This window comes from Camelus bactrianus, chromosome 2 (assembly GCF_048773025.1).
Source record: "Camelus bactrianus isolate YW-2024 breed Bactrian camel chromosome 2, ASM4877302v1, whole genome shotgun sequence".
Taxonomy (NCBI): domain Eukaryota; kingdom Metazoa; phylum Chordata; class Mammalia; order Artiodactyla; family Camelidae; genus Camelus; species Camelus bactrianus.
This window is the reverse complement of record NC_133540.1, coordinates 99,936,082-99,958,092: the sequence shown is the minus strand read 5'-3', so window position 1 is coordinate 99,958,092 and position 22,011 is coordinate 99,936,082. Positions and strand designations below refer to the sequence as shown.

The following is a 22,011-nucleotide window of genomic DNA, read 5'->3' as shown; positions in this document are numbered from 1 at the left end:
TTTATTGAGGTCTGCTCTTACTTCACTTTATAAGTGTTCTTGCCACTTATCCAGCAACCCTGAAGAAGATTGTCAGTTTTACAGGTGAGAAAACTTGAGTGTTTAGAGAAGGTAAGTAAATTACCTTGGGTCACACACTTAGTAGCAGAATCAGGACGTGCTCCTGGCCTGCCCTGCCCTTACTCTTCCCGCCTGTACCACACTGCCTGTCATGCGCACCGCCTTTGAGGTGACATGCTTCCCCCTTCCAGACACCAAGGACATGTGTGTGATTAGCAAAACATTGTGTTTGTGTACACATACAAGTGTTTATATATGTACATGTAGCATATGCATACAAGAATACATTTTTTAATAACACATTTTAAAAATGTGTCACGGGCAATAATAAGTTGGTCAGCAATATGACATGGCATCAGGTGTAGCACTAGTGAGTCATTACTCTTGCTGAGAAACCAAACTTAGCCTGGTTTGTTTTTATATAGCTTATACTTTCACCTGATTCTGTCTCCTGTTAACTCAGATTCCGTAACATCTCGGGGCTTCATCTAAATTACTAATTTAACCATTTGTATTAAACATACATTTCTAGAAACCAAAGCTTTTTAGCACACAGTGCTCTAAAAGATATTTTTATTCATTCTAAGAGAGTTCACTGACATTAGGATGTAGAAAGTGTTGACTTCTATGCTGAACAAAAAAGAGACACTTGAAGGATTAAGAGAAAAATGGAGAGAAGAATGTCTGTTCATTTTCATGAAAGGACAATGGAGAGAGACAGGTCGTGGGAGGTAAAGATGCCTACCTTCTAACTCTAGCCATCAGTCCCAGTTTCTCCAGCCCATTCCCCCCAAAAATCAGAAAATGGAGGTGCAGCTTAATATGCATTTGAAGTTGTTCCCCACCAGCCACACATACATAGTCTTAAGTTACTGGGATGTCAAAATTCAAGTGTATCCACAAGCAGTTTTCTCCCTGCATTTTGTGTGGATATTGTGGAAGTTGCTTTGATGTCCCTTTGTTCTTAATGTTTATACCTCTTCATTAGATGAATTACTATTTAATGATTGAAGCATTTAAGAATCCTTTATCTACTTTCCATTTTGTAGCCATTGTGAGCCATATATTTTTAATGTATTTTTAGAATCTTAACCGTGTACCTAAGATTTTACAAATATAAGAATTTTGGTTGGAAATCTGACATAAAAAAAGTACATTTTGACTGGGACATTGTGCTGTACACCAGAAATTGACACATTATAACTGAGTGTACAATAAAAGAATAATAAACATGCTTTTAATTCTAAGAAGGAAAAGAAAATGAAGCTGTTGATTAAAATTTAAATGAGTTACAGCTCCCAGTATTTGAAGAAAACAGCATTGTTACATTAAATTTCTACCCTATACCAACTGTGAAAGCACAGAACAAACTTGGTCCTTTGACAGTTAAATTATTATATATTTTGTATTCTTGTATTAGATCTAGTCCTAATTTGGGAACAGCATTGTTTTCCTCTCAATTCAGCAGATACTTACTTTGCACCTATCCTGTATAAAATGCTAACATTGGGGCTTCTTTTTTGGACTTGGATCTCTCATCTTTTATGGTTTAAAAACATTCAGAATCAACAGTCCAGTTGTCAAGAAAAATTGTTTCTGTTCGGCTTTCAGTGATGAAGAACGATACAGATACAGAGAGTATGCCGAAAGAGGCTATGAGCGCCACAGAGCAAGCCGGGAGAAAGAAGAACGACACAGGGAGAGACGGCACAGAGAGAAGGAGGAGACCAGACACAAGTCCTCTCGAAGGTTTGCTCTTTAATGAAATAGTGAATCACTTTGAAGCCAAGAGATAAACTGATTTGACCTTGGGAAGAAAAGAAACATTTCCAAATAACCACTAGAACGTATGTGTTACCAATTGGAAGATTAAGAATAATCTGTTGAAATAGTTGGTTCTTTAGAATTTTCAACAAAGATTTTGAAATCTAACAAGACTATGTTTAATACCCAGAAGCCAAAATTAGGGAGTGAAAAATATGAGACTTGGACTTACTGCATTATCTTGTTGGGAAAGGGAGTTTGTCATATGAGTAAGTTTTTACAGTAAATATCATTAAACAAAGCAATGTTCAACTTAAGGAAAATTCAGGGCATTGTAGTCTCAAAAATTAAATTACAATGCCTATTGTTTGCCTAAAATCAATTCTAGAAAGTATTTCCTGTTCTGATTTGTAGTTAGTCTTTTAGGATAAAGTACCTGGGCCTAGCGGCCCTCTCGGTGCAGTGGGCAGCACGTCAGCCTCGTGATCTAAAGGGTATGGGCCTTGGGGTCCTAGGAAGTATCTGTGGAGGTGAGCCAAAAACTCAAATATCGGCATAGAAGTCACATTAAAAATGATTACTCCTCAAAATGTGAGAAAAAGAAGAATGTTACTAGATTATTTAAAAACCAGTGTTAAACTGAGGATTTACCTAAAGTGGGTTGATACCTGTCACTACTTACATTCTTTGTAAAAATGTTTAAGTACATATTTTCTTTTTTCTTTAGTAATAGTAGGCGTCGCCATGAAAGTGAAGAAGGAGACAGTCATAGGAGGCACAAGCACAAAAAATCTAAAAGAAGCAAAGAAGGAAAAGAAGCTGGCAGCGAGCCTGCCCCCGAGCAGGAGAGCACCGAGGCTGCCCCTGCGGAATAGGCATGCTCGTGCCTTGTGTACAGCAGTGCCGGAAGTAGATACTCTAGATCTTGTTATTTTTCTGAATAATGTTGAAGAAATTTGCCTTTAATCTTGTTCTGTTAGTATGAAAAGTTCACTTTTTTCTTCCAAAATAAAAGAGCAAATTTTTCATGTTAACTTAAAAAAAAAAAACTTTGTCTTGTAATATTTAAAAAATAAAAAGACAGTAATGACTTTATATCCAAGAAAGTAATGTGAATGAGTCACTCAGCAGGGAATTTCAAAGAGCTACGTTTAGCTATGTACATACACACTATCTGATTAAGGTCAAGGTTCCACTGCCTTGGCCAGTTTTGAGTTAATCACATACCAATTTCTTAAGAGGTTGCACTGCAAAATGCATCCAAAGGCACCTCTGAGTCTTGAGATTAAAACTAGTCTTATCACTGCTGTGGCACTGTCACTTAGCATATTAGAGAACTCACAGAACAGTTTTTATAACTTTTTGATAGCAGGTTTTTCAGTGTTCTAAATTTGGGTTCATGGTAAAACTAAATGGGGGGAACTTTTCTATCCAAAGTAATAAAATGTTACGGCATTTGGGTGGCCTCTGGAATAACTTGCCCTAAGTGTAGTTTCTGTCAGGCACGTGGACAGATACTCGTCACTGTGACACAAATCAGAATTGCCTCAAGGCCATATCATGTGAGCCAAGGTCAAGCTGGTTTGGCCTTTCTTGATGCTTTTTCCAAGGCTCATTGGTTGAGCAGCACATGGAGTTTTTATACAGTTACTAGCTATATTGTGAATAAAAATAAATGACAGCCTGTAGATTAGTCATTTCCTATTAAATCTAAGAAAATACAAGTTTATAATTCTGTGAGCATTTTTAGGGGTGACCCTTAGGAGGTATTTGCCAGTGATGGTAACAACATGGTTTTAAAAGAATGTATTACTAGGAACTTTTAAATAGTCATAAAAGAAATGAACTTAGTATCATGTACTAGAAGACACCTATATAAGTTTTGAAAAATATTTATTTCTCATTTGATGAACATTTTTCAACAATGCACTTTCAAAATCCTCTGTCTGGAAATTGTTTTTAAAATGCCCAGAATGTACCTTTGCAGACCTCAGCATATACCAAATTTTTAAGTGTATGATTTGAATTCATTGGGGGCAAACAGACCATTTCAGCTATTTAAGAGCTTTTTATGACTAGAAATATATAAACTTAAAAGCTGTAGAGTAATGAAAAATTCTCTACACTGAATAAAAACTATTAGTAATATGTTTATGTTTCGAGAATTAATTATACTTTGTGAGGTGTGGCTTTCATTCGATTATACTTTTCCTGACATTAACGTTTACATTTTTACAGTGTAGCCTTCAAATACAAAAATTGACAAGATAAATGTTGTTTCAACTTAGCTTATTTGTGATTTCCTTTTTCCTGTGACCCATCACTGAGTTTATAAAAAAGTGCCAGGCCAAGAAACAATAGTGAGAGTAATTTTTCCTTTAAGTTCTTTCAGCATCCTTGCCAAGCAAGCATGTATCATTCCTGATGTACTTCTACCATTGACAGCAAGAAGAATATCACCACATCTAAAAATAAATAAATGAAACAAGGTATATGATTAACATTTTGAGCCATAGCTGAAGTTAATGCATCTTTTTTTTTGGTCGTCCTAGTTTTTGCTACATCAACTTTTATTAGTTCTAATTAAGGTTCTCCTCACCCCCCTCACTTTAATTCTTCAAATTCTATCTATTCAGCCTGTTTTAGAAAGAATACTAAAAGTATAGGAAGTTGCTGTATGGGGCAAGAGTAACTCATCATTTTGGATTTCTCAGAAATTGAATGCTACATAAGTGTTTAATTTCTTGCCAGTAAAAAAGGTATGATAAACAAATGCCTTATTTCAAATGGGTTCAAGCTTTTGCACGTATGCAACACAATCTGTACGTGGTGAAGTATTTAGGGGTGACATCTTAACGTGTTCAATGTACATTCAAGCAATTCTGCAATATGTATAAATATCAATATATATTTAGAGAGACAGAAAGCAAAAGTGGTAAGCTATTTACCATTAGTGACTCTAGATAAAATCTGGGGATTATGCTTTTTCAACTTTTCTGGAGGTTTGAACATTTCTAAATTAAAAATTAGCAGAAAAAAAGTCTTTGAATATCAGTTTTTCATTAAGTAGTCATTATTATTACCTAATTCTTCCATCATTGTATGCTGGTGTTCCTTCAACAATGGATTTGATAAAAAAAGGTTTGTTCCCATTGTATTCTTCGTAACCTCCTACAATGCAGAAGCCCAGACTTCCAGCTGTGTTTCTTCGCAATACAACATCTTTACAGTTATACAGGTACCTGAAACAAGATGTAATCAGTATAAATGCACAGTAAAATTGAACTCCTTGTAATTATTGTGATTCATCTCCCATTTCCTTTGTTGGCTTTTTAGGCTTAATAGCACTGCATGGATCTTACTCAGAACTGTCACAGCCCAGTAACCTTTGTGCTGTTAGCTGGCTTTTTCTAATTGAACTGTTTTCCACAGCTAAACACCCTTTAAAACAATGATACCATCTATTAGGTTCTGCTTATATGTCTACTGAGAAATAATCATATTTTTGGCTTAAAGATGATTTAATGCCTTAATTTATATTAAAAAGTTGGATATGCCTAAATCCTTACTCATGAACCAAATTCAAGCATACTTACGGACGTCACATTTTTATTTACTTAATGGATGTAAATTTTTAATGAAGGCAAAAATTCTTTGAATCTCAGTGAAAAAAAATTTAAACCCTAACTAACAGACTGACTGAAGTTTTGACTTTTGAAAAATACCAGTTTATATGTAGTTCTACATGTTTGATAGGCTATAGAGAAGCATGCAGGCATAATTATAGTGAATGGAGATAGAGGTGCATTTAAAGATAAGAACAATTCATATTGCAGGAGAAAAAATTAGCCATAAGCTGAACAGCAAGTTATAAAAGGAATGGGAAGAAAGACCACAGGTTTTCTGTAAATGAGTAGAATCCTCAGCTAAAACAGAAAATTAGATCAAAGAAGCTATTGCTTTTACTGTTCAGTGGCAGTTGCATCCATGTTATCGTAAGTGCAGACTGAGTAAGTACAAAACTGTGTGACAGTTGTGACAGAGCTGTGTCAGGAGCTGGATTTGCAAAATCCCTCAGTCCAGGCACTGGTTTGAAGGAAAATTAGCATTTTCATGTTGGTAAAAATCAAGATATGATTGTTTTGTTTATAAATTGTACCTTAAAATATTAACTGCTTTTTGAAAAATCAATAAAATGTCTCGTGAAATGTTTTGTTAAGTGAAGTTAGTCATTACATTTGTTACTGACCTTGCTAATCAATGTAACATGACTTTCTTTTCATGGCATTGCAACTCCCATTTGAAGTAAAACAAGCTTTGAGTTTGGTGGATAACTTTAAAATGTGCTAAAATGCAGTGCTGCTCAGTTTTGCTTTGTATCTGTTTTCATGTATCATTTAATTTTTCACTGAAATGACAGCTGAAAATATAAATTTCATTAAATGAAACAATCATTTTATATTGTAAAATATTTATCTGCTTCTGTATTTCACAGTAAGATTTCATGTTAGTATATTCATCTTGTAGGAGTCATGGCATGTTCGTACCACGTTTACACAATGGTTCACTGCCTGCTTATGTTCAAAGCAGGTAATTGTTCCCCAAACACCAGAGCCTTTTGTTCCCACCTATCCCCAATATTGGGGGGGAAGCAGGTGAAGAACTGCATGCTTCTTATCCAAGGTCATGGTCAAATATCTGTCTTAACATTCTTTAAAACACATAAATGGGTACATAGAGCAATACTCAAAACCAAGTATTTCTTACACTTTTGACCATTAGGTTTTTTTCAGTATCACCTTGGGCCTTACATTGACTCTTATTGAAAATTTTATTCCATATGGACAAGCTATAAAAATTAACCATCTAAAATTTGTAAGTACCAATATAAAAATTTCAACATAACATTAAGTCACAAGTGTGTCTATTTTTCTAGACTCTTATTTTGATGAGTGTCCCATGCTCTGGATGTATGGGTGAATAAAACATACAAAACCCCTGCCCTCAGTAGCAAGCATTCAAGTGGATTTCAGTGATAATAATGTTATTTCATCAAGGGCTTTCCTTCAGTTAAGTATTTTAATTTCATTGTAGTGGTGAGAGAGAGCTCAGTATGTTAAACCCTTTTAGTCAGACCTTGGTTAGTTGGGACTTACAAGTTTTAGGGCATTTTTTTCTTCAGTGGAATCACTTCACTCCCTACTGGGAAATGTGGAGCTGTCTTTGATTAATGTGAAGGATTTACCTTTGAGATATTGTGACCTAAAAATCTAAATTTAAATGTGAGCTCTTTTCCGATTCTGAATTCTCTAAATTACAGCCTAGTTGAAGAAGATTTGGCATAGAGTAAAGAATAGCAAGGAGTTTGGTAATATTTCCCAATGAGAACATTATGGTTACCTCAAAAAGAAATATAAACTCCACTAAAAGGAGTTGGCGGGTGTGGTGAAGTCCTGGGCTCCTCAGGAAGCTACATGTTTTTCTGTTCTTCCTTCACTGGCTGTTCTTTCTCAGCCTCCTTCAAGGGCTCCCCTTTCCCCAGCCCACTCCTCAGCGGACCTCTTCACTGCGCCCCTATACTACCACAGTGTGGTGTCTCACAGTGTGTGTGCCTTTCAGGGAGTCTGGGAGGCAAAAAATACTTGTCACACTGGAAGACATTATTTGCCTTTTTCACTACCATTTTCTTATGAGCATAGGATGGCATATTCCAGGGGACACGTGATAGGTGATCTGGCAACAGACTGAATGCAGAAGAAGAATCCAGTTACCTTTAATTGAGCCAAATATTAAAGAGGTTTGCAAAAAATATACAATGCCATTCTTGTAATTTTTTAAAATACTGTCATATAAAATTTTTTTCTCATGAAAGATGTTATTTTATGTTTACATATAATGGGATTACTATTTTAAGTGAATAAATAAAATTCAAAATCTCTCAGATTAATTTATAATAAGGTAAATATTATTAGATATAACCTATATAAGCAAAAGCTCTTTGTGAACAATACTCTGTAAGTATGTGTAGGGGTCTTGAGGCAAAAGCTTTGGGAATTTCTGCTCTAGACTCGTTTATCAAACTTCATGTCCCACTGTCCCACTGGTAACTCAAACTCAATGTGTCCAAAACAACTAATATCTCCTCATTCTTCCTTATTGTGGCAAAATAATTACATTAATGGCCTAAAGTCATCACCCTTCCCTGGTATCTATGCCTCTTACTGCATAACTTTGTGGTGCCTTCCTACTGATTGTGGATGTAGTCATAAGATCATCAGTGGGATGTTTGCCAGAGCCAGCCAGATCCTAGACACGTGGGCATGGCCAGCCAAGATCAGCAGAGACCCCTGAATGACCCAAAGAGGGCTGCCAACGCACAGGGGAGCCAGCCAAGATCAACCACGCCTGACCCGGATCAGCTCACAGGCACCCTCCCCACCTCCACCCCGGACTCACGAGCTAAATAAACCTATTGTTGCCTGCTTACCGAGGTTTTGCGGCTGGTTTGTTATGTAGCATGACTGTGAAAATAACTGATATTCCTACTCTCCCATTTTGGTTATATCCTCCAGCTAGATAAAACAGACCACCATTCACTCCAGTGTCTTTCCTAGGTTCCAAAAGCACCCTGTGCCTATGTATTTTAATTGTAACTTTTGTAATTCATAATCTTTAATTTAATTTACTATGACATGTTGCCTATTATATTATGAAGTCCATGGGGGCTTCTCCTGGTACATGCTATATTCATTATTTCATTCAACTAATGCCTGTTAAGCAGAGCCATTTAAAGACCTACAGAGACACTAAGTATTATTTTCTTGTGGAGGCTCCACGCATTATTATAACAAACACATGAAAGTGTTTGTTCATATCCCACATTAAATATAGGTGAGTTGGGGAAGGTGTAAAAGAAAAACTAATTTTGCTCTTGAAATGATTTCACAGTGAGTTACTCATTTGATTCCCAATTGACTGTAACTTAATAGCAATCATCACACAGGGAGTAATGGGGGGAAAATGGCAAGAAATTTGAGGCTCAAGAGGTTAAGCAATTAAAAAAAATACATACAATGCTGGTGGCTACATGAAACATCCACCGAATCATTCACATTCCTGCAGAACTCACTTTACAGTAGAGAGAAAACAAATGGTAAAACTGAAATTATAAGAACTAAATACAGGCTTTAAGTCTTCTTAAGGATGTTCACCAATTGCACAGTGGTTAAGATCCCAAACCAGGCAGCCTAGTTCAAACCCCAATTCTGCATAGTAACCAGCATGTAACCTTGGGCAAGTTACTTAACCACTCTGCTTCAATCTCCCGTTTTTCAAGTGGGGATAATATTGGTACCTAGATCACAGGGCTGACGTGAGTTTTAAATGAGTGAAAAATGCAAAGAACATGTAAAGCACTTGGCAGATTACCTGGCATGCAGAAAAGGATATAAGTGTGAGCTACTGTTGCAGTTGTTAGTTTTATTACAGGCTTGGATGTACCTGATAGCGTCCCTATCTTATAGTTAAAATGTAAAAGTTTTTGACTTAAAAATAAAAATCCATGATATTTGCCTCCTTGCTCTTCAGTATAGACAATCCTCATCAAACTGCTCTATGTTCAGGAAAGCGAAGTTCAGGAAAGCAAAAGGTTAAATTCTTGGGCAAGGAAAGAAGTGAGTGTTTAAAAAGAGAGAGAAATGAGTTAATGTGTATTACTATCATACTAGTACAGATGAGAGCATGTTTTGCAAGACTTCCAGATGTGGAGCATGGGTCCTGAGAGCCAACAGTGAATAAAGCAGAAGGTCTTCAGTGTTTTCTGAATCCCCTCCAACTGAATGGCATCTGGTAATTTGCGTCGCCTAGAGACTGTGTCTGGGGCCACTGCCCAGGGCTCACTCTTGGGACCCAAGGCACCCCTGATAAGGAGAAGACATATTTGTGCTGTCCTTAATAATAACCTGTTTTTACTCTCTGCAGCTGCTCATTCTATCTGACACTCACTGGTTCAGAACAGGCACCCACTGGGTCAGCATTCTAACAGTACGCTCTTTACGTACATTCATTCTATGTGATGGACTGCACTTGAGGACATGATCACAATGTCCCAGAGAAGGGATTTTCTGTTTCTAGACTTGCTGACATGTCACCGTTTTTCTTCATTGATAGAGAATCTTAGGTAACTGGCTGGATCATACTTTAGGGCAAATAGTTTCTCTCAAAATCTGTTCAGCAAAAGGGGAAAATGTTTGACTGAGTAAATGTATAACTTGGAGGGAAATGCCTTCTTTGTGAATTAAAAAAAAAAAATCTTTTTGTAGCCTAAATCTCTAGAAGTTCCAGCAGGCAAGTAACTTTTGCTGATGTACAACAAATGGCCAAAATTCTTAGGACATCTCTAATGCCAAATGACTAGAGACATTTAAGCCGATGATATTGCATTAATTGGGGAGAACCTGAGGTCTCCGGGGCTCTCTGCAGTCAAGGTTAGAAATGCGAGTGGATCTCCCACCCATGAAAATGGAAGCAGTGTTACGACTGGGACTCATCCTGGGACTGTCTGGGGGCTTGTATAGGAGCGTGAGACTGAGTGTTAAGGACTTCTGAAAAATGCCAGGTGGACATTCTTCTAGCTCCAAAACGTCAGAGTGAAGATTGTGTTTCCCCTTCTGCTTTTAAAAATTATTATAAAGGCGACTAGGAGACTTGGAAACAGACATGCAAACTCCATATGAAACAAAACTGAGGGAGAACTGCCCAAGGCAGTGAAAGTCAAAGCAGGAAGGCAGAAGAGAGGCTGCCCAGCCTGGAGAGTGTGGACCCAGCCTGCAGGGCCCTGGGGCCATGGTGAGCGGCCTCTCTGACGGGTAGAACGCCCACTCCACAGGGACCACCAGAAAGAGGCAGGCGGGCTGTCTGGCAGAGCCCAGTTTGGCAGAGAAGAAGGGGATGAGTGAGGCAATGAAAACCCAAACTGATAACCCATTCAGGAAGCATGCTCGGAAGGACAGAAGGACAGGAAGCAGCAGCCTGTGTGTGTGGCAGGGTCGGGGAGAGATGTGAACCGTGAGTGCCCTGCAAGGCTGACCTTAGCTGGTGTGGGAGAAGAAAAGAAACACACAACCCTGTGTCATGAAGAGAAGTTTCCACCACCTGGAAGATGGCGCTGGTTCCTCCTTTTATTATAAACCTCCAGCAGTGAAAGCTTGAAAAGGAATCGAGGTCAGTTTGTATCTGAGGTAGGGGTATTTTTAAATACCTCATTTAAAAGAAAAAAGAAGAGACACCAACCTATCTACACCCTCAAGAAAAATGTCCACCCTAAAATCAAACATCTCACTTTCATTCATTTAATCCTCTGCCAGCATATCATCATCAGTGACTCTAATGTTTAACATTTAAACCATGTATTTGGAATTATTAAGGCCATTCTTTGAAAGCCAAGAGTTTATGCTCTGATGCAGGTGGGTAAACCCCAATTTATCTGTCCTTGGACTATTCAATTTCTGGATCTAGCCATTTAGCAAGGCTGCCCCCAAATCCTTTCTTGAACTGACTGAAACATTTAAGTTCCCTTCCCTATAAGGCTCTAGTTACATCTCACTGAAATGGCAACCTAGCTGATTCCTAAAGGTTTATGCAAGAACTTTACAACAGGAGCAACTAGGGAGAGGTGATCTGAGACAGGTCCTCAATCAACACTTGCCCCAACAACTGGGCAAAGGCAAAATGTGCTGCTGCACTGCTCTGCGTGCGTTTAGCCAGGGCCGCCTGGAAGCTGGAGAGGTGAAACCAGAGGGGTTTTACCTTCATGCAAGTTCCTAGAGATGCCACTAGCCAACCAGGGAAAGGTGACCTTCCCCTGCTCCAGGATGTGTGAACACAGGCTGGATCACAGCCCCCCTCCCTATTAGCTGAGCTTCTTGCTGCATGTACAACCCACACAACCGTACATGGCTGACCAATGAGCTTCTCCACATCAGTGCCTAACAGTGTTTCCATATCCAGGCTTTTGTACCTGCCCGAGATTGCTGCATGCATTTTCAGTTACAAAAGGAAAGACAATCATTTCAAATACTCCCACAACCAAGCCTGGGTCTCATTAAGATGCTAGTGCCATGAATCAGCACAAGAAAGTGAAAGAGTGGTCTAAGAGCTGTAATTGTTTCCTCCCACACCTCCCCGAGGATGTCACACTGGGACTCACCGTGGTAATTCCAGCCACATTACCCAGGAGGGGGACCAGTCACCGGGTGGGGCTGTGTTGTTGTGGTTGGAGTCCAAGGTTGCTGGGCTGCTGCAATCTTCCTGAGGCTCATGTTCTTTAACTTCCAAAGCTTTAAGTACCACCGAGGAGGATGTGCTTTTCAATAAAGCAACTGCCTCGCTCCGGCTGACCTCTGTTAGTTCAATCCCATTCACATTCAACAAAATGTCACCTAGTGGCCAGAGAAGCAGAAGCCATTCTTAGTGAGAGTGCAAACGGGAACTTCTGCTGGAGAGGCAAAGGGGCATGCAGGCAGGTGGCATGTCATTAGCCTGGTGTTGCTGTGAGACTGGGTTCTCTTATAGCAGATGGTGAACAATGTGCTCGTTCCAAGGCGTTGGTAAACCATGTGTGGGGCTTTCTAAAGCATACCTATTGTTGTGTGGCTCTTGTCTTAAAAAAAAAAAAAAGAAAAAGAAAGGAAGGAAGATAAAATAGCCACATTCACTATTAATCAAAGAAAATCTCCTTTTTCTTCCTTTCTCCCGTTTTTAGCGCCAAGGGAGAACACTTGGGAAAAGCTCCCTGCACCTGCACAGAGCCCGGCATGTGGTCATGTAGCAGGCACCCAGGAAATATGGATTGAGTGAATAAATAAGCAAGTCCCCATGAGAGTGTCTGGCAGAGTCATCTTAGCAGTTAAGAAAAATGGGTCTGGAACTGTGTTGTTAAAGAGGTAGAGAGAAAAGTTCCCATTTCTAGTCACTGCAAGGTGACGACAGCTACCACTGGTCAAGCGCCTGCTACATGCAGAACCATCGTATCCTATAATCCTTTGCTCAAGTTCTCTTGTTAATAAAGTCACTTCTTGGTTGACTGCATCATTTCTACCCAGGTGCTTGGGTGAAAAAGAAAAGCAAGAGAAGCTAAAAGACATACCTCCCCATCTCCATTTTCTATTCTTATATTTCTCTGTTTTTCTGCCTCCATCTTTTTTACACAGAATAATCATAGCATTAAGAGTAAAAGGATAGGAGGAGAAAGATGGGAAAGACCTTGAGATCATCCTGACCTCAAAAGAAGCACTGTTAGGTTGGCTGACTGAATTCCTTAACATGCCATCCCCCAGTGGCTAAGCAGTTGTACTTCAGAAACAGCACATTTTAGCTCTTGAATCTGAAACCTGAAAGGGCGTAACTGCCATCTGAGCTGCCCCTTCATGGGAACTGACAATACTATTAAAGATGCAAACTGGACATCACTTGCCTTCACTGGAAGTAGCCCCAAATCACCTAAGATTCAAGTAGTGAAACACTAGTCATCAATTGGAAAGTACCCTGCTTGGTACTTTCACTTACTAAATATTCATTAAATCAAATTCTATCAAGTTGTTTCTCTTATCCAACCCATAAAATAGAACAATTCATGACCATTTTTATCATTGGATCAATCCAGCAAAGACTCACTTAGAACGAACGGAATGAAATTATGCCACTTAACTGAAGCAACTTGCTCATAACTGTAGCACTTCTCTATTAATTCTTGGCATAGTTGGCAGGTACTCACGTTACCAGCGAGCAAGGTGGCCCACATCCACGCGCATGAAGAGGGCTGAAACCCAGTCCAGCTACTGTACGCAAACTAATCATGGTCAGTGGGTAACAGATGTCCCAGCCAGATACCCTCACATTCTCTTGTTAATTGTGGAAACAGTTACCTAACCCAGCAAGGTGCTAATTCCTTTTAACACTCTGCTGCCCAGTATCTTACGTCTCTTGGCTTCTTACCTGTTTTTATTCTTCCATCTCTGCTTATGACTCCTCCAGGCTCAACACTGATGACATAGATCGGCAAGTCCCACTCCCTGTGGGACGCTCCCCCTGCAACCGTCATGCCGAGTGATTCGCTGGGGTCTTTTCGGACATTTACCACCTTCTCATGACAAGTGACCGCAGGATGGAGGGGCTGAAGGCACAGACAGAAAAACAAATATGGCACATTTGTTCACAAGTGGGGTGGCATTTCCTACATACAAAACCCAAGATTGCATAGATATGTAATAGTGGTTCTTAGTCTTAGAAAGAGAGACGCACACAGAGAACTCATTTGGTCCCCACCCTCAGCAGAGTTACCTTACCCCAAATTCCACAGGCTGACTCAGAGAAAATTTACACTTCAAATGGGACCAGTTAAAAAATGGAAGGAGGAATAGGCTGGAGACCACTGAAGAAATATTAAGCATACAAAATGAACTGCCTGCAAAATTTTTCAAGTGACTCATTTATTCCTGATACAATGAGTCAACACTTCATAAAAGTCTTGTCATCCATCAATTAGGAATTTCTTCTAAGTTAAAAAAAAAAGTAACCATATTTAAATTAAGTGGTCCCAGTTTAATGTATGCAGGTACTCAATTATAGAAATCCTCAAAGAAAAATAATGAATTTCACAAATACTCCACTCTAAAAACTTACCAATATCTAGGTTTCCCCTAATTCATGCTTACTTTAGCACTTCAAAATAATATGTAGCTATATCCTTTAATTTCATTACATAAAATATAGTACACACATTATACAGTATACCCGTTGGACCAACTTTTCAAAAGCAGATTACAAGAATCGTGATTTTGATTCAACATTAGACTAGAAACACTAGGCAAGCAACACGCAGCATTATCTGGAAGCAACAAGACAGAGTGGGTCAAGGGCACTGCTTATCAGTGAATACATATCAAGACATATTTTTCTAAAAACTAATACTCCTTCCTGCTTAGTCAGTGACCCGGAAGACTAAGTGGGTATGAGCACTGCAAATAAATATTTATAACACTTGATCAAATCTCAAAGACGTCTATGGTTCAAAACATAGCTTATAGTTCTACCTAAAGAAAACTTAAAAGTACATCTGACAAAAGATAAGCTACAGAGCAAAGGGTAAATATACCACCTTTTGTTTTTTTAAAAAAAGGAGATAAATAAGAATTTGTATTAGTATTTGCATTTTCATAAAAAAAAACTATGGAAGAAAAAGAGGTTTCTTGGGGTGGAGAAAGGAACTGGACAGATTGGGGTGAGAGACTTAATACATACTTATATACTTTCCGTTTTTGAGCCCTGTGACTATATTATCTCTTCAACAAATCGAATGAATTATAATTAAACAAACTTCTGTAAATTTGATGGTTGACATCATATAAAACTATACGTGCATGCACAGAATCAATTTTTAATGCTTCATTATAAAGCAAGATAAGCCTAGGACTTTCATGCATTTATTATCTCATGATTACCCATGCCTGATTTTTTAATTGAAGTATAGTCACTTTTACAATGTGTCAATTTCTGGCGTACAGCAACATGTTTCAGTCATACATACCCATGCCTGTTTTAATGGCCTTATTGTATACAGTAATGCCCTGTTACTGTACCCCCAGCACTGAACATAGCATTTAACACGTAAGTACATGTTTGTTGAATAAATGGATGGATAAACTGCAAATTGCCCCAAATTGTTTATGATAGTAATAGAATAATACATTGGAAATTAAAAATAAGTATAGCAAGGTATATGTTACAATGAATACTTGTAAGGTGTGAGTTGTGTTTATATAAACCTTGGACCTTTGAAGTGCCCTGCAGAGACTGGTTATCAGATGAGGGTTGTAAAACTGAAATCAGAGATAAGTTCCAAGACAAGACAAGTAAGTAGTTTAACAGCATGAGCACAGAGCTCCCCGCATTCTGGTCAAGGCCAAGGAGTAGATTTGGAGGGGATCTTAAGATCTGTCCTCCATATATGACTTGTCCTTCTCTTTTTGGGACTGGTAATTAGTATTTATTTATTTGGGGGGGAGTAATTAGGTATTTATTTATATAAATATATATGTATGTATATATACACATACATATATATTAATATATGTAGATACTGGGGATTGAACCCAGGACCTCGTGCATGCTAAACACACGCTCTACCACTGAACTATACCCTCCCCCGACTTTTCCTTTCTTAAAAGCAGCTAGATTGAGGATGTCTCTTCCTTTAACTATAATCATCTCTCAGAAGATCCTGGCTTGGAGATGCAGGCAGTTCTGAAACTCAGGGCAAAGCTCTAAACCCAGAGACTCCCCCGGCTGCCCCACTGCATCAGCTCATTCCTGCGAATATTCATAAAGCATTTACCCCTGGTCCTCACAAAGGGCTTAACTCCATCATTTCCAGGTGGGGGCCTGGGGTATTGTAGGGGTAAGTGGTCAATCTCTCAAGGTGTTGTTTTAAACACAGCATGGAATACTCTGGACAACAAGGACATCTTTTTCATGCAAATAAATACACACATACGCTTTATCTCTTGAACAGCTGCCTAGTACTTTATTGTGTAAATATGTCATATTCACCATTAATGACCACTTGGGTTTTTTTTTTTAAACAGTCTTTTGCAAAATTAAACAGTGTCACTGTGCACATCCTTAGACATACATCTTGTGCACTGGTGTAAATATTTCTTTAGGCTCATGCCCTAGAAGTACAACTGCTAAATCAAAGAGCCTGAGCATTTAACATTTTGATATTGATAAATTACCTTTGTAACAGCTCTATCATTTATAATCTCACTAATACATCATGAAAATGCAAATTTCCCATAATTCTGCCAAAATTGGGTTTAATCAATTTTTATGTTTACTCAGGTAAAAAAGTTTCCAATAATTTAATTGCCTTTCTAGTACAAAGTTTGAACATCATTTATCATTATTTGGGTTTCTGATGGCAATAAGCATATGAGATTCTCTAACACTGTAATCACTCAAGCCCTCTCTGACTTCATCTATGAAATGAGTAAGAATGCCCACGTTCTACAAACCTGTGGCTAAAAAAAAAAAAAAAGCAATTAAATGGAAGATATGACTTTGATCTAAGAATATTTTGGTTAAAAATGTGCTATCAAATTCATTTCAAAGTAGCAAAATTACATAGCTAATGAAATATCCCAGAAGTTGTATTGGCTTCTCTCCTGCTACTCCAGTTAATAGGAATTATTAGTGAGACGCTTTAATTATTTTGTTGTGAATAAATATTGCTTGAATAATGCACAGATTGGCCAGACACTCCTTTAGGACAAGGAAAGAAATACTATTTGTTGTCTACTTCAATGTGTCAGGAAGGGCAAACCGAGGCTCACCATTTTAAGAAATCTGATCAATGAAACACAACCCTCAGGAGATAAACTGAAATGTAGGCTATCCGGCCGTAAGTCCTTGCTCTCCCACCATGCATCACTCTGCTTTTAGAGGTACCATTCAAACACATGATAGAAATTCATCTATCGAGTTTCAGATAATTGTCAGAAAAACACACATGAAAGAATTAAGTACCCAATTATTCCAGAAAGAATTTCTCTCACTTACTAGAGAACTCAAACCAAATTGAATGCTGTCAAACAAAATAGATGACATCTAAGATTTGAATGCAGAAACCTGCATCCTCCTGGCTGCATTGTGCATTATTTACACTTTTAGATACAAGATCCTGGAGGGCAGAGTCTTCTTTCACACGTCCTCAGTGCTTACCCAACAGCCTTGCTGCACTGAGCAAAGGGATGTTCCGGGGAGCTCACACCGGCTCAACACGAACAACTGGACTAACGCAAGTAAGAAGTGGTCCATGTGCCCTGTGTCTCCGACAGCCATTGCCTTCCTCACCGGGGAGAGACCCACGCTAGGAACGCAAAAACCGAAGTTCCCCTGTAAACGACTCACACCCACAGTTGCCTCACTTTGGTTGCAGAGAGCACTTACGTATGACAGAGATCTTTTCCATCTGTGTTTTCTCCCCACCCCCTTCCCTACTGTAGAGACCTCAGGACATTCCCTTATGTTTAAAAGTGTAATTTTTTATGACATAGTTCGAATTGATTAAAAAGTATCACCTGTGTACTCATCATTCAGCTATTAAAAATACATAATGGAATATTTGCTTTGGATTTTTAAAACAAAACATTTCAGATATATAATAAAAGTATAAAGATGAACATAATGACCTACCTGTGTACCTTGCAACCTGCATCAGGAATATATGTTCTGCACACAGCTGAAGCCCTGCTGTGATTTCTCTCCGGCCACATCCCCTTTCCTCTCCCACAGGGGTGCCACACTCCTAAATTTGATGCCTAGCATTCTTTAACTTTTCAACTGGCTAAAAACTTCTCTGTTTTGCAAATCTGGGTTTGCCTTCTTTGGTATTTCTTTGAATCATTTACGCTCCTACTTTCAAGAAGCAATGCTGTTCCCTAAATAAAACTATAGTAGGATCATAAAAAACTAAATCACCAAGTGTTTGTATGTCTTAGTTTAATTTTAAATATGCCACTGTGTGTGTGTGTGTGTGTGTGTGTACATTTCAGAAGGCAGATAGAACTATAAATTAAAATGAAAATAATCACAAGTTCCCTCTAGGCCAGTTTGCTATGTATGTTTTCCAGGAATTGGACACACGACATAAGTTTGCAGCAAAAATGTGATCAGATCAGTCTGGCTATTTCCATGATTCATGATGGTTAGTGGAAGGGATTATAAAACCACAGTGCTGGTGGAAGCCTCATTCTTAGTGGTTCAATGAACTAGAAAAAAATATGGTCTAGTTAATTCAACTATAATTAGATTAAACCTTTAATTAAGCTAATAAACTAGTTTTCCATTAATAAATACCATTAGTTTAATTTAAACACCATTAATGGTATTTATTAGCAAGAAGACACCAAGGAGTCCTTTATCCATACAAAGTTTTAGCAGGAGGTACTTGGTTTGTGTAGATTGCTTATTGTAAGTAAACCTGGAGTTTATGGATTTATGGGGGATGGCTGGCTGCCTGGCTGGTGAAAGGAGAGGCAATATAGCCTTATAGGCTGTGTAATTAACAGCATATAAAGCAGAGATATTCCAAAAGCAAAATTTTGAGTACATTTTTGCATATGTTGCTCAAAAACTCAAACTCGTTGAGCTATTCCAAGCTGAAACAGAGCCTGATGTGGGATGCAGGCATTCTGTAGTCTCTGTTGCAAGACGGACGAACTATCTATAAGATTTCAGTTGTAAGTGATTTAGTGAAAGCAGATCCCAGGAGAAATGATGGCTAGAAACTCACTTCCATCATAACAGGATGCCAAGCCAAGGCTGTAGGACGCTGAATTTGAACTAGACAAGGTTTGTGTAGCTCAGATACCCATCCATATGGAGAGGTTATGGCATTGCCTCTAATAAAAACCACAGAAGTGCAAATTGGGCTGAGTCACCACATTTAAAGGCAGGCTACAAATTACTGGCCTGAAGGAGGTATTCTGCCTAGAGATGCACTCAGCTTCATCCACGGTGTTTTTTGTTTTGTTTTGTTTTGTTTTGTTTTTTCCTGGAGTTTAATGCCGTAAGACAGGACGTGTGCTCTCTGGTCTGTCCCAACCCCCACCACTTCCTAATGTTACATGAACATCAAGTGTTTTTATGATCTTCCTGGGTCTTTCTTGAAAACACAAACATACTAAAAATAGCAGGGGACTCATCCCTTTAATTTTCAGGCAGACTGGGAACTTCAAAAACCATAAACCAAGTAAACCTCTTGTTTCATCTGAAAGTGAATGGAAGCAGTCCTTAAACAAAATGACTGTTGGAAAAAAACATGACATCCATTTGGCTTCGACTAGAAATTAGGTCCCCGTATGAGGTCTGGTTTCAAGATCAGGTTTCAAAACTCTCCTGCACCTTCCTCTCTCCTGCTTGGATGGGAGACACCTGCTATCTCACTAGGTCTTGAAGATGGGATTTGGGGCTCTGAGTTTTACAAGACAAGTCAAACAGTGTTGACGTGATGTAGTCCAGAGAGTACACTTAGAAACATTCAAGTGTGCAGCCTTCCCACACAGCTCCCTCCTGGAGCAGTGGACATGCCCTGGCTGGGCCTCACCTTGGGAGAGTTGCTCCTGTCCCCTGGCTCTGGGGACCGGCTGCCGTTGCTGTTCCAGCTGGCTTCCTGAAAGATGTCAGGACTCTGCTGCCGAACCTGGCGGGACACGACGAGGTGAACGCGCCTTTCACTGGCCTGCGTGATAAGACGCCGGCGTTAGCCACTCTGAGCTCCCATCCACAGCATCCAGCACCATGGGCTCACCAACATGTGGGTTTGGTTTTACTTTTTTTTTTTTTGGTGGTGGGGGGAGGTGATTTCTGGTATTTTCCATGGCTGTGCCCATTTTGTAATTTGGCAAGAACTTGAGAGGTATTTCCGTTATCCTTAAATCAGGTCATAAATATCACTTTGGAAGGTTTGACTCACTCAACAGTCTTTGAAAAGACACTGTCCGACATTGCCATTTTTAATGAACGGCTCCATCGTACACAAGCCATGGATGAAGGGCTTTCCAGCTAGAACAGAGTGTGCAGGGTAAGGTAGTAGCCCCATCCAAACCCCAGACCAAAGGGCAACAGCGAAGGAGAAGAAAGGGAGTTCTTGGCAGCAATACAACCACTGCAGGAAGAGAAATCCTGCTTCTGACAGTTTCAAACATCTGGCATCAGAAATCTAAGGATGATGGCAGGTTATATAACACGGCTTGATTAAAGACCTTTGCCTTGATCCTTTTTTATGTGACCAGCACTAATTCTGATGACTAGTCCTCTCTGCTATGTACCCTGCCACTTGGACAGAGCTTTCCCAAATAGCAAATGTGCTGTTTATTAGGGAGGTTCATTCCATACTGTAAATTTACTGATTGGCTTTCTGCCACAGATGAGTTTCACTTGTGTCTGAGAGTGTGGGTCACTATTCCAAACCTGCTGACTCCTGAGGTTCCAGATCTGCAGACCAGATAGACTAGACTTGGGACGTGGGAAACATGATACATAACAAGGCTCTCTGATGGCCCAGGATGAACTAGCTCACTGACCTCCACATCACTGTAGGAAAAGCTGACCGTGCATGAGGCATTGCTAGATTTGCTTAGAAACCAGAAAGATTAGGTGTGGGGACAAGGAAGGCACAGAAGAGAGAAATAAGTTCTGGGGGTTCCCCTCGACATCCCATCTCCTGACCACTCAGCATCAGAGCACAGATGGACGTCTGCCTTTACAGGCATGGTCGTCAGACCATGGACAAGTCAGGTCATGAAAGGAGGCCATGGACAGCCCATGCTCTTCTCCATGAGCTCAGACAATGGGAGAGGAGATATTTACTCCCTGTCTCTCTGCGTCTTCTTTCCCACAGCACAGAACTCACTCTCATTCTCTTCTTTTAAAACCTTAAGCAATTAGAACCCCACCAATGAAATCAGATCCCCACAGTTGTCCAGCCCCAGCTTTCATGACTTTACATCCTTATATGAATAAACATCTTTTCTCTGCTGGTCATCAGTTGGGTGGTTGTAAATTAGATGAAGTTTTAAAACTGGCTGCTAAAGTGCATCCTGGGTAATATATTTAGAGGGAACCTTGATTTGCAAAGACACATGCTCCCCAATGTTCATAGCAGCACTGACAATAGCCAAGACATGGAAACAACCTAAATGTACACTGACAAATGACAGGATAAAGAAGTTGTGGTATATTTATACAATGGAATACTACTCAACCATAAAAAGTAATAAAATAATGCCATTTGCAGCAACATGGATGAACCTGGAGAATGTCATTCTAAGTGAAGCCAGAAAGAAAAAGAAAAATATCATATGACATCACTTATATGTGGAATCTCAAAAAAAGACAAACTTATTTACAAAACAGAAACAGACTCAGACATAGAGGACAGATTTATGGTTACGGGGGAAGGAGTTGGGAAGGGATAAATTGGGAGCTCAAGATTTGCAGATACTAACTAATATATAAAAAATAGATAAACAACAAGTTTATACTGTATAGGACAGAGAAATATATTCAATATCTTGTAGTAACTTATGGTGAAAAAGAATATGAAAACAAACGTATGTATGTTCCTAT

The 22,011-nt window shown here is 39.1% G+C and overlaps 2 protein-coding genes across 51 annotated transcripts in view; one reads left to right on the top strand and one right to left on the bottom strand.

The window, feature by feature from the left end:
- Positions 1–6,293, top strand: part of FIP1L1 (factor interacting with PAPOLA and CPSF1) — a 68,700-nt gene extending 62,407 nt beyond the window's left edge. For all 43 annotated transcript variants that reach the window (XM_074347986.1, XM_074347975.1, XM_074347982.1 and 40 more), the window contains 2 exons: positions 1,672–1,809; positions 2,552–6,293. In XM_074347986.1, the coding sequence (XP_074204087.1) occupies positions 1,672–1,809; positions 2,552–2,790 (377 nt within the window). In that variant the 3' untranslated portion in view covers positions 2,791–6,293. The remainder of the gene's footprint in view (positions 1–1,671; positions 1,810–2,551) is intronic.
- Positions 3,701–22,011, bottom strand: part of LNX1 (ligand of numb-protein X 1) — a 167,567-nt gene continuing 149,256 nt past the window's right edge. For 7 of the 8 annotated variants that reach the window (XM_045524927.2, XM_074347816.1, XM_074347828.1 and 4 more), the window contains 5 exons: positions 19,988–20,122; positions 13,819–13,996; positions 12,032–12,263; positions 4,908–5,066; positions 3,701–4,289 (listed from right to left, as the gene is read on the bottom strand). In XM_045524927.2, the coding sequence (XP_045380883.2) occupies positions 4,154–4,289; positions 4,908–5,066; positions 12,032–12,263; positions 13,819–13,996; positions 19,988–20,122 (840 nt within the window). In that variant the 3' untranslated portion in view covers positions 3,701–4,153. The remainder of the gene's footprint in view (positions 4,290–4,907; positions 5,067–12,031; positions 12,264–13,818; positions 13,997–19,987; positions 20,123–22,011) is intronic. The other variant, XM_010966089.3, reaches the window with a different exon arrangement.